General features: G+C 52.0%; 1 protein-coding gene across 3 annotated transcripts in view; it reads left to right on the forward strand.

Moving 5' to 3' along the window:
• Positions 1-12,702, forward strand: part of GSN (gelsolin) — a 60,796-nt gene that overhangs the window by 35,807 nt on the left and 12,287 nt on the right. For all 3 annotated transcript variants that reach the window (XM_070795408.1, XM_019966855.2, XM_019966852.2), the window contains 6 exons: positions 3,350-3,511; positions 5,430-5,579; positions 7,546-7,635; positions 10,152-10,284; positions 10,760-10,848; positions 11,012-11,227. In XM_070795408.1, the coding sequence (XP_070651509.1) occupies positions 3,350-3,511; positions 5,430-5,579; positions 7,546-7,635; positions 10,152-10,284; positions 10,760-10,848; positions 11,012-11,227 (840 nt within the window). The remainder of the gene's footprint in view (positions 1-3,349; positions 3,512-5,429; positions 5,580-7,545; positions 7,636-10,151; positions 10,285-10,759; positions 10,849-11,011; positions 11,228-12,702) is intronic.

A 12,702-nucleotide genomic window follows, 5' to 3' on the forward strand; every position in this document is an offset into this window, starting at 1 on the left:
ACACAGTGGGAAACCCACAGAATCCCTTGGGTCCTTCCTGTCCTCCCTCCTGTTTTTAGATAAGGAACCCAGAAATTAGAGGGTGGATGGGATCAGTGCCAGTCAATAGGTTTTTCTTTGTTTTATAAAGAGCTTAACATATTTTTAAAAGGTAGATTTTTATAGCTTTTACCTTTCTTCAGACTACAAGTATAATACACGCTTATTGTAAAATGTCAAACACAGAAATAAGGCTTTTAGTAAGTAAAGTTGCCCATGATTCTACTCTTGGAGATATACACCAAATGGTATGTAATTTTTCTCTCTATATATGAACATATAGATGTATATATTTATATGTGTGTGTCTTCACTTTAATTTGGAAAGTAGCTTTTAAAAAGTATTCCATTAAATTTTGTTCAAATAATTTGATGCCAATCTCTGTCCACTAATGATTAGACCACAGAAAGCAGCAATCAATCTTAAATATTAAAGTAAAAATAATAAAAAAATAGTAAAACTTTACAAAAAACCCTTGCCCCTTATGCTTGGAGATTCACTAATGTCTCCTGGGAGCTTGCTTTTATTTTTGTATTAACTGATCTTTCCAAGTCCAGTTTCCTAGATCAGTAAGATTAGAGGAGTTAATCAATCAGGAAATGCCTGTCCACACTCATTAGAAATCTGTATCTTTTAATTTATAAATTCATATATAGAATTTATTGGAGCTGAGATTTATGACATTGAACAACCCTTTTCCTTTTTTAAAAGAAAAGTTTTTAATTTTTTTGGACAAAAAATAGAAGACATGCTTGAACAAGTAAAATATTTTAGAGATGTATTAAAAAATGTTAAGGGTCTTTCTCTTCCCTCATTTTCCCATTTCCTCGTCTCTAAGGAATCCATGGAAATGGTCATTGTGTCCGTTCAGCACCTTTTGGAAAAGCTTTTCAGACCCACTGTCTCTTTACCTCCACATGTGGGGTCCCGGGGTGAGCACTGCCCATAGACACTCAGGAGGTCCTGGGCTGGTGGACCTGGGCAAGGCTGGTCCCAGGAAGGGCAAACTTGGGGGTAAAACTTCCACCAATTAGCTGGGACCCTGGGCATGGGGCTGGACCTCTTTGCACCTCAATTTTCTTGCCTGAAAAGTGGGATGATGAGATTTGGGACCTCAGGAGTTTGTGGGGACCACATTGCATGTCCATGACGGAGGAGCCTGGCATGGACTTGGTAAGAGGCAACCTCCGCGGTCAATTCCAGATGAGCATGGGGCACTGAATCGTCTTCCCAAGCTGCCCTTCCTCACATGCTTCCCAGTTGGAAGGCCTCTGAAGCCAGGTGGAAAACAAGGCTCTGAGAAGACCAAGGCGGTCCTGCTGAGCCCTACCAAGGGGGTGCTGTTGAAAGGCTTCATGCTGGTACCAAGAACGGACAGCAGAGGGCGCTCCCACTCACAACAGGGAAAACACGTTTCTACTTGACCCTGCTCAGGACAGTGTTCGTTCCTGCCTCCCATCCTGGATGACCCTAGTGACCTGGGCTCTAAGCAAACCTGCCTTTGGGGGAAAATGTGGACCTTACACATTCGTTTACACCTGGGTTTGAAACCTAGCTCCACCACTTACTAGCTTTGAGATCTCAGGCAGGTCTCTCTGCTTCCGGCATCCGTTCTCTGCATCTGTAAGATGGTGATAATGACGCCTCCCTCACAGATGACTCCTGCAGAATGCCCGGCACAATGGCATTATCATGTCACAGCCAGTTCTGTGTTCCTTGCTGTGTGTAGATGTAATAGGAACCCAATCACACTCCGTTTGTCCCTTGCCCTCATGGACTCAGTGCAGCAAGTCAGACCTGGCTTTGCTCTGCAAGGTGAGGCGTCAGCAAGGGACCTGGGAGGGGAGGAGGGTGGCCACAGTTCCAGCCTTAGTGGCCCATGACGTGTGCAGCTTTGGAAACGGGAGACGGGGTTATACTCCGTAGCTTTGCCACATGCTCACTGAGTGCCCTTGAGTAAGTCACTTCACTTCGCTGGTCTTCAGTATCAGTGCAGTTGAGTTTCATCGCTCAGTCATGTCTGACTCTTTGCGACCCCTTCTTCAGTATACTCATGGGTGAAATGGGAAGCTTGTGAGCACCTTCTCTTCTCTGACTTGCCCTCCCTGGGGCTTGGGGCCGGTGAGCATCCAGGGCTGGGGACTGCTCATGAGGACACCCAGCCCACTTGACTTTCTCCTGTCCCGAGGGTAGGTTTTTTTTTTTTTTTGCCTTGCTGGGCGGGTTTTTCTCTAGTTGTGGCGCGTGGGCGTCTCATTCCGGGGCCTCTCCTGTCGCAGAGCACGGGCTCTGGAGCACCGGGGCTTCGGTGTTTGCCGTGTGTGGGTTCAGCAGTTACGGCTCCCGGGCTCCAGAGCGCAGGCTCGATAGTTGTGGACCCCGGGCTTAGCTGCCACCAGGCCTGTGGGTTCTTCCCAGACCAGGGATCAAACCCAGGCCTCCTGCATTGGCGGGCGGATTCTCCACCACTGAGCCACCAGGGAAGCCCCCACGGGCAGTTTTGACTGCTGCTGGGAAGCCTTCCTGAACTTCCCTGGGACCTGATGATGACTGCGGAGGGCGGCACAGCAAGGGCTTAGATCGCCGTTCCAGGAGGAGGAGGCCTGAGGCTCAGAGAGGGCAAGAGACTTCCCCAGAGTCCCCCAGCACTCCAGTGGCAGGGCAGGGACTTGGGCCTGAGGTCAGTGCTCTGTCCGTTACCCACAGCTGCCTCTGAAGGCACAGCTGGAACTCGCTGCAGCATCATGGGGGTGGGGGAGGGGCACAGTCTTGACTCTTCCTAGAGAGCCTTGAAGGATGGGAAAGATTTGAATGAGCGCTTCTTAAAGCGGGTTTTGCAGAACACTTGAGTTGCAGGCAGGATGTGGAAGAGAAAAGCAGTATCTTGACTCAAGGCAGGGAAGTGCTCTCTAAAACATGCCAAGCGAGTGTATTTACCGTTGGATTTCCCAGTGCCTTTATGATGCGGATGTGCGTTGTGTAACAGTCAGGGGGCAAGTGAAGGGCATGCCTTGTGCTTCCCTGATCAGGGAATCCTTTCCTTGCAGAATATCTTGGGGGATTAGCATTCCTTAGAACATTCCTTGGGGAATGCACATTTTGAAAAGGGACTGTTTGTAGCATTTTGATCCAGGAAAATGGGCCCCGGGGTCTTTGTTAGAGTATGAGATTCAAAAGGCTGGCAGCAAGGTGCAGAGGTGGGGTATCCGCTGGAAGTCCACTGGCGTGTGGGCCACTGTGCCCTTCAGATCATTCCTGTCCGTCCCCAGACCCTCTCCCCTGGACTAACGCTGTCTCCTTGACCCAACAGAAAGGAGGCGTGGCGTCGGGATTCAAGCACGTGGTCCCCAACGAGGTGGTGGTGCAGAGACTCTTCCAGGTCAAAGGGCGGCGTGTGGTCCGTGCCACCGAGGTGCCTGTGTCCTGGGAGAGCTTCAACAACGGCGACTGCTTCATCCTGGACCTGGGCAACGTGAGTTCTGCCCTGCCCTTTCTCAGGGGCCACTGCAGTGCCCCAGGCTTGGCCTGGGGAGGTGGGCTCATCCACGTGAACAATGTGAAGACACGGTGGGGCGGGTCGCAGGGGCAGCGGGCCCTGTGCTGTGTATGAGTCAGACACACCCGCAGAGACTCAGGGGAGGTGTGCGTGGCGCAGAGACTCAGGCTCGTCAGGTACACGCGCACAGACTGTGAACGGCCTCGGTGGTGTGTGGTCCCCGGGCATGTTGACATGCGCGTCTTGTGTATCTTTTATTCATGGTCACTCACTTGCACGTATATGGCGGGCGTGTTCAAAACCTATAGGCTCTTGAGATGTAGCCAATATGCTATAATAACTACAAACGGCGAATAGTCTTTAAAAGTAGTAAATCACTGTGTTGTGCCCCCGAGGCTTACATAGTGTTGTAAGTCAACTGTGCCTCTATCAGAAAAAGCTATAAGCTCTTGCCAGCAGGTGTAGGCACGTCATCATGATGAATGTCTGCACGTGGAGACTTGGGTGTGTTGTTCAAGGACCCACGCATGTGCGTGTCACTGTGTAGTTGCACATGCTCACTTGTCTGTGGCTCACTTGTGTGGGTGAGTGTGGGGTGCGCTTACCCAGACGCACCTTATAGACGTGTGATGCTTTGTACATATCCTTCCCAAATCCACATACACGCATTCCCGCAGGAAGACGTGGCCAGACGTTCTGTCCCCGGCCTCACGTATACAGGTGGTATAATGTCTATCGGAGAGGGAAAAGGCAGCCCACTGCAGTACGCTTGCCTGGGAAATCCCTGGGCAGAGGAGCCTGGTGGGCCGCAGTGCATGGGGGTCGCAAAGGAGTTGGACGTGACCTAGCACCTTGACAGCAAACAGACACACACTGAGCATAAGCTTGTGATGAAAGTGTGACAGATGCACAGAAGAGCGTGTGAATTCTGCGTGTGCCGCTGGATGATCTGACGGAGTGGGCGTGCCCGTGTAGTTAACACCAGCTCAGGAAAGAGCACCGCCAGCCCTGGGAGGCCCCGTGTGGCCTCTTCTAGTCCCTTCCTCCCCATGGGTAACTCTCACCCCAGAGTTCCTCCACCCGCAGTTCCACCTGTTCCTGAACTTCATGTTCCTGGAACCTTTCCTCTTGCTGTCTGACTGGTTTTGCCCAACATTGTCTTTCCAAGGCCCATCCGTACTGCCGTTGCCTTTAGTTGTAGCTTGTTCCTTCTCCTTGTTACATACACTTTGCCGGTTTATCTGTTCTACTGTTGACGGACACTTGGGAGAGTTTGGGGCTCTTCAAAGGGATGCAACTCTGAGCCTTCTTGCAAAAGCTTTATTTTAAAACAGGTACATAGTTTTATTGATACTAATATCAATTCATGGTTATTCTGCATGAATGAAAATCCACGGTAGAAAAAGAAAGAAAGGGAAATATCATCAGTTCAATGATTCTCAGCGACGATGGTGAGCTGTCTTGAGAGCAAGCAGTCTGAATCAGACACTGCATTCTTGCACATGTCTTTTGGTGGACATTTGCATGCATTACTGTTGGGTATTTTCCCAGGAGAGGGATGGCTGGGTTGTAGCATATTTGCATATGGAGCTTTAAAAAGGCACAGTCACGTGGTTTTCGAAAGTGGTTGGACCAGTTTCACTCCCATCCTCAGGCAGACATCTTTGTGCACATTCTGTAAGTAGGTGTACCTATGAAAAACACACGCCCGCAGCAGACCCTCACGTGCCCTGGTACACACACGTGACACCTGCTGTGCTTGGATGTGGGTGTGTGTGCTCCACCAGCCCTCATCTGGGCAAGCAGAGAACAGGTGTGCTTGTCACGTCGCTCGGCTGGGCGTCTATGAAGGCGGGCAGGGGGCGCTGCCTCACGTGGGGGCCTTGTCTTACAGGACATCTACCAGTGGTGTGGCTCCAGCAGCAACCGCTTTGAGAGGCTGAAGGCCACACAGGTGTCCAAGGGCATCCGGGACAACGAGCGGAGTGGCCGGGCCCGCGTGCACGTTTCCGAGGAGGGCGCCGAGCCTGAGGCCATGCTCGAGGTACCTGCGGCCGCGTCCCGGGAGCACAGGGTGGGGCTGAGCAAGGGGACGGGGGCTCATTCCTTCTCTCCGTCCAGTAGGCAACTGTGGGGTGACTTTGTTTTTCTACCAAGCCGAGGAGTCTCCCCCTGACCTTCCCCAGACTCCCCTGAGAGGTGGGGCTGGCATCCCAGGATCCAGTGCATCCGGGCTGTGAGCCACACCCTTCTGCCAAGAGGGTCGGATCCTCTAAAGGAGCTGAGCAAGAGGGTCTTGGCGTCTTCTGAGGACAAGCCTGGTGCTAGAGCCAGGCCAGAAAGAGACAACGGAGACCCAGTCCCCTCTTTCCTCTTCTGACCATTCCAATTAGTTTATGACCCATTTCGTCAATTGCATGATAGGCATCGCCAACCAGTGTGCTTTGAGGATGTATCAATAGAGCTAAAGGTCGCTAGGAAAAGGAGGAGACCACAGGCTGTGCTTCGTGCCACTTGTCTCTCCTGCTTGCCTGGGGCTGTTGAGCGCTGGTTTTTAGGAAGAGCAGAAGGTGACTGTTATGGGGAAAGAGCTTGGACACCAAGCATGGCTTGAGAGGGGCAATAGCTGGGGCCGTTGAGGCCGAAGGTGGCGCAGAATGGAGACGTGAAGATAGATTCTAATGTCGCAGGGATATGGGTTCAAATTTCTACTTAGCCACCTAATAGTGGTGTAGACTTTATTTTTCTGGGCTCCAAAATCACTGCAGATGGAACTGCAGCCATGAAATTAAAAGACGCTTGCTCCTTGGAAGCAAAGTTATGACCAACCTAGACAGCATATTAAAAAGCAGAGACATTACTTTGCCAACAAAAGTCCATCTAGTCAAGGCCATGGTTTTTCCAGTGCTCATGTATGGATGTGAGCGTTGGACTTTAAAGAAAGCTGAGCACCGAAGAATTGATGTTTTTGAACTGTGGTGTTGGAGAAGACTCTTGAGAGTCCCTTGGACTGCAAGGAGATCCAACCAGTCCATCCTAAAGGAGATCAGTCTTGGGTGTTCATTGGAAGGACTGATGCTGAAGCTGAAGCTCCAATACTTTGGCCACCTGATGCGAAGAGCTGACTCATTTGAAAAGACTGTGATGCTGGGAAAGATTGAGGGCAGGAGGAGAAGGGGACGACAGAGGATGAGGTGGCTGGATGGCATCACCGACTCGATAGACATGGGTTTGGGTGGACTCCGGGAGTTGGTGATGGACAGGGAGGCCTAGCGTGCTGCAGTTGATGGGGTTGCAAAGAGTCGGACATGACTGAGCGACTGAACTGAGCTGAACTAAGTGGTGTAGACAAGGTGCTGCCTCTCTGTGGACTTGGTTTCCTTGCCTGTGAAATGAGAGTGGTAATCCGTGCCTCTTGAAAGTGAAAGTTGCTCAGTCGTGTCCGACTCTTTGCGACCCCATGGACTGTAGTTCTCCAGGCCAGAATACTGGAGTGGGTAGTAGCCTTTCCCTTCTCCAGGGGATCTTCCCAACCCAGGGATCAAACCCAGGTCTCCCGCGTTGCAGGTGGATTCTTCACCAGCTGAGCCTCCAGGGAAGCCCCTGTGCCTCTTAGCATGGCTGCAAAGGTGAAGTGAGGTCCACTGAAGGCAGGTGGTGGGAGGTGTTGGTAGCTGTACTTATCCTTCTCAGAAGGCTTGGTGGAAATGGTAAACATCTGAAGGACTGCACGGGGTCCTCCTGGAGCTCCTGGAGACAGGGGTCAGGGAGGGACAGACTCCACAGGCAGCCCTGGCTGGGTTCTGCACCCCACAGGCACAGTCAGGGATCCAGGACATCTCCACAGGGAGTCCTGCCCCAAGTGGAAGGTTGCTGTGGATGGTGGAGGCCCACGTGGTCCCTGCTTGCCTGGGGAGAAAGCTCTCTCTGGAGCTCAGTCTCCTCCCTGGGGGGCGGCAGGCTGCCAGGAGCTCACCGCCATGCTTTCTTCCATCTCTCCATCTCCGCAGGTGCTGGGCCCCAAGCCAGCTCTGCCCGCAGGGACCGAGGACACAGCCAAGGAGGACGCGGCCAACCGCAAGCTGGCCAAGCTGTACAAGGTGAGCCTGGGCTGAGGTCCCTGGGTCTTGAGCTCTGGAAGGGGGTGCAGGAGACCTGGGCTTCCCCAGCTGTACTGGCCAGGGGCTTTGAGCCAGCACGTGTGGGGGTGCCATGGGGGAACTCGGCTTCTTACGGCTCCAGGGGACGCCCGTCTGCTGCCTCTGCGCCTCTGCCCCGGGAACAAGCGTGTGGGCGACCGCAGACACATCGGTGCCACTGTCACCGACGGGGCCCATGAAGTGGGGAGGGCGGAGGGCCGCAGAGTCCACGTTGCAGGATCTCTGGGGGGTCCAAGGGGAAATCCAGCAAAGTACTACAGAAGTGTGTGTCTATGTGTGTGTTATGGGCAGTGACTTTATAATTTCTTCTTATGGTTTTGAAAAGCTGGACTAAGGCTGATCTTGAGCCGGGGATGTCTGACCTCAGCCTGTGTTGCCCGAGTTGTGCCCTAAGCTTGTTTGTGGTGAAATAATAGCAGAATGAGGTGCAGATTCGTATCACCACCGCAGGAAGACCACATTACTGATATTTATTCTGATATTGAAGTAATAATACGTATTTGTCGTAAGTACTAGGGTTGAGCAATACTCAAGAACATAAAAAAATAAAAGTCAGTCTAATTTTATTAGTTTAAGATAGCCAGTACTATTTAAAAATGGGTTTTAATTACAAAAGTAACAATACTCAGTTTAAGAGAGTCAGCCTCCTCTCCTCCCTGCTCCTTGGGTTGCCGTGGTTACATGGTTGCCCGTTTGGTAAAGGAAACTCCAGTTTCCTGGGTCTCCTTATGTGTTTTTCCATCTCTATTTGATATTAACAGATGCAGGCTATTCATACTTCTTTTTTCCACTGGACCCTGTATAACGGCTGTGTAGTATTTTATTTTATGAATGTGGAAATCTCTGCAGACCCCTAATGATGGGCACGAGAACGTTTCCTCCTTTTCTGATCGCCAGCAGTCTCTCTGTGCGTGTGTGCTAAGTATGGCATTGGGGGAGGTTTCCAGATGTGGATTGCTTGGGTCACAGGCTGAATGAGGAGTCAGTGATTGAAAATACTGGTTCTTGGACGGGGAGCTACAGTCAGTAACTGGTAGTAACCTATGGTGGAGAATAATCCCCAAAATTGTGTGTGTGTGTAGCTGAGGAACCTTGTTATGTGAAACATTGTACGTTAACTAGTCAACTAACTTCAGGAAAACACATATATTAAGGAAAAAAACTGTTAACAGAATAGTTAAGTATATTTGTCTCCTCAAGATGAAAATTTTTTGGTATATACCAATTACCATAAAATAAATGACAAAAGAAAAAAAAAAAAAAAAAAGAAGGCGCTGCCTCTCGGGAGTTCCCTGGTTGCCGAGTGGTTTGGACTGTGGGCTTCCACTGCTATGGCCCTGGTTCCGTCCCGAGACAGGGAATTGATGTCTGCATTCAGCTGCGTGGCAGGACCAGAAAAAAACAGAAACACAAAAATACCAGTTCTGCAGTTAGACTGTCCGTCCTACCCCAGGGAGGAAGGTTCTGCCCTGAGAGTAACTGACAGGAGCACAGGCTCTGGACTTGCACTGTCTGGCTGCGAATCCCGGATCTGGCGCTCTCTAGCTGTGGGGGTGACCTCACCTCCCTGCGCCTTGGTTTCCTTGTGAAGGAAACAGGGGCAGTAATAAGATTACCTTTAGGGTTGCTGTAAGAATTAAAGGAGTTCTGTAACTGTAGAAGTTACTAAATTACATAAGGTTTTTAGAACAGTGCCTGGCACAAAGTAAGTTTTCAATAAATGCAGAACACTTGTTATTTAACTTCCTGACACGGTACTAAACTGCATTCTGGAAGGCTCCTTGATCACCCTCACCTGTTTACCGGAGTCTTGTCAGCCGTGGGTACTGTCAAATCTTTTGAATTTGGACAAGTAGGGTACCCTCAGAAGAGTTCAATGAACTTTTTATTTTAGAATAGTTTTTAGATTTACAGAAAAATTGCAAAGACGGTTCAGAAGGTTCCCATATACCCTTCACCCAGCTTCCCTTGAACATCTTAACATAACCCGGTACTTTTGTCAAAACTAAGAAACATCGGTTCAATGCTGTTAAGTAAACTGCAAGCTTCATTCAGATTTCCCCGTTTCCCCCTCCAGGTCCCAGCTCTGTAGCCCGCACTGCATGTAGACCGCGTTGCTTTTATCGTGTGCGTCCTTGTTTAAGCCGATGAGCTTGAACGTCCTTTCATCAGCTGGGCGGTGGTTTTCCTATGCCCCCTGCACTCCCGCATTTGATTCCCTTCCCTCTCTGGCTGCCATTTCCAAGCCACACCCATGTGTAGGTCACAGATGTGGTTGTGAGAAGGTGGAAAAGGACCAAGAAATCCCACATGAGCCTCAGGGCTGTGTTTCTCTGCAGCGTCATTTGAGGTGGTGTGGGTTGTCGGCCTCTGCAAGTGCGGGCTTGGGGGCGCCCGCGGGCAGGCCGAGGTGGGGAAGACCACTCACGGGCCCGGGGCCCCTCTCATTCCCCCAGGTCTCCAATGGTGCAGGCACCATGTCGGTCTCCCTCGTGGCTGACGAGAACCCCTTCGCCCAGGGGGCCTTGAGGTCAGAGGACTGCTTCATCCTGGACCATGGCAAAGACGGAAAGATCTTTGTCTGGAAAGGTACTGGGGTGAAGGGAAGGGCTCCGACAGGGCCTTACACGGGCGCCCCTGCAGCCTTGCGGAACTCGGCTCACGAGCCTGGGGCATACAGGGAGGCTGGGGCTCTTGAGTCGCAACTTCCCTACTGGCTGAGTGGCCTTGGTCAAGTCACTTAACCTCTCTAAGACCCTGACTTCCTTATGTGCAAATGAGGACAAGATACTGACCATCACAGAAGGTTGCTGTGTGGATTAAATGCAGCAAGTTGAGTGTAGTTCTGAGCTCAGTAAGTGGGTTGGTGTGCTCCAGGTCATTAGCCAGGACCCCTCGCTGGACTCCCGGGAGCTCATGGCGTGGTCAGCTCTGGGGCCTCTGGCCTTGGCCATCCACGGTCTAGGAACGAAAGGGAGGGAGGCGTGCCTTCTGCTCTCCCTGGGCCGCTGAGCACTGGGGTGCAGCCCTGACCCCAGGACTCTTGCTCGCCTTCGGCCAACAGGCAGGCAGGCCAACACCGAGGAGAGGAAGGCCGCCCTCAAAACAGCGTCCGACTTCATCTCCAAGATGGACTACCCCAGGCAGACCCAGGTGAGCCAGGGAGCTGGGTGGGACAGTGAGAGTGGGCCCGGTGGGGTGGGGAGGGCTGCTTGGACGGGGTGTCTGAGGCTCCCTGGAGGACCCTGGCCAGGTGGCCTCTGCCCTCCGGGGACTCCAGCCCAGCCACGACCTTCTCTTGCTCCATCCCCGCCAGGTCTCTGTCCTGCCCGAGGGCGGCGAGACCCCGCTGTTCAAACAGTTCTTCAAGAACTGGCGGGACCCAGACCAGACGGACGGCCCGGGCCTGAGCTATCTCTCCAGCCACATTGCCAACGTGGAGCGCGTGCCCTTCGACGCGGCCACCCTGCACACCTCCACTGCCATGGCTGCCCAGCACGGCATGGATGATGACGGCAGAGGGCAGAAGCAGGTACCTGGGGCGCTGGGGTGGGCGTGTCGAGGCGCCTTCCAGCTCCCTCCCTGGCACCTCTGGCCCACCTCTTCTCTGAGGATGTTTCTCTAAGAGGCTTTGACCCCAGTTTTGATGGGTGGGATTCTTTTGTCTTGCTTGAGTTTTACAACCAACATGTCCTAAGCCCCTGCTGTCTTGAGGGCTCCCTGCAAGTGTCTGAGACCCTGCCCTTTCCATGAAGAGTGCTGGGACGGGAGGGGAGGTGGGCACAGCTGGTTGCTGAGACCTGTGTGGTCAGTGGAACATGGGGGATGCACAGGGACTCTGGGAACGCAGGAAGGGCAGTGGAGGTGGGTGGTTGGGGCATCTCCATAGAGATGGGGACCCTTGGGTGGGGCCTCCAAGTATGAGGAGGTTTGCTGCCAGAGTAAGAGTGGGTATTCGGGCAGGGAGCTGTCCTGGGAGCCTGGTGCTGAGGATATTCTCAGGGGAGGGCCTTAAATTCCTCGTCCAAAAGTGTGGCCTTGATTCTGTATCAACCATTAGGTGCTAGTGAGGGTTTTTTCTTTTTCTTTTTTTAAAGGCAGAAATGTGACAGGCTCAGTTCTGTGCTTCCAGAACTCGCTGTGAAAATGAGTTCGAGACAGGAGAATGGGAGTAGAGACCTCATGGGGAGGTCGTTGCAATAGTTTAGGGAAGAGGAGATGGCCGTGAGCCCAAGGAGTTCACAGAGAAGATGGAGAGGTGGGGAGTGGGATTCCGAGATGTTTAGGAGGTAGAATCAACTTCAAACGTCGATTCCATCCTACGTAATAGAAATGGCAAAATGTTCGTTCTGATTTATTACTGGCTCTGTCATTGGTTCGTTAGTTCAGTGGCAGAGGAGCACGCGATGAAAATGAGCCAGGATAGGGCAATGTGGAAGGAGCCCCGGCAGCTCAGCGGTGTGGTCTTGGGGAAGTTACTTAACCTTTTTGAACCTCACTTTCCTCATCTGTGAAATGAAGCTTAAGTTAAATGTTAGTCCCTGGACCGTACAGGACCTGGCTTCTCTGTCCATGGGCAAGAATACTGGAGTGGGTTGCCATTCCCTTCTCCAGGGGATCTTCCCGACCCAGAGGTCGAACGCAGGTCTCCTGCATCGCAGGGAGATGTTTTTACTGTCTGAGCCACCAGAGAAGCCCCTGCTAAAATGAGGCTTAATCCCACTCCATCACCTTCAAGAATTTTCGAGGTTCAAAGGTTCTACGTGCCAGGACTCGCAGCACCACCAGGTGGCGCTGCAGGGCTTCGTGACCGCTTGGAAAACCGTCACCCGAGCTTTGCAGAGAGATCTGCCAGCAGGAGTCATTCTGAGGTCACTCAGTGACGACCCTGCCTCTGCAGGTGATATCTAAAATCCAGCCAACTTGCTGATACAGCTAATGGCAACTTTAGTCATCATCATCATCATAATCATTATTAACAGCAGCCGCCACCTGCAGGGCCGTCAT

Source organism: Bos indicus, chromosome 8 (genome assembly GCF_029378745.1).
Source record: "Bos indicus isolate NIAB-ARS_2022 breed Sahiwal x Tharparkar chromosome 8, NIAB-ARS_B.indTharparkar_mat_pri_1.0, whole genome shotgun sequence".
NCBI lineage: Eukaryota > Metazoa > Chordata > Mammalia > Artiodactyla > Bovidae > Bos > Bos indicus.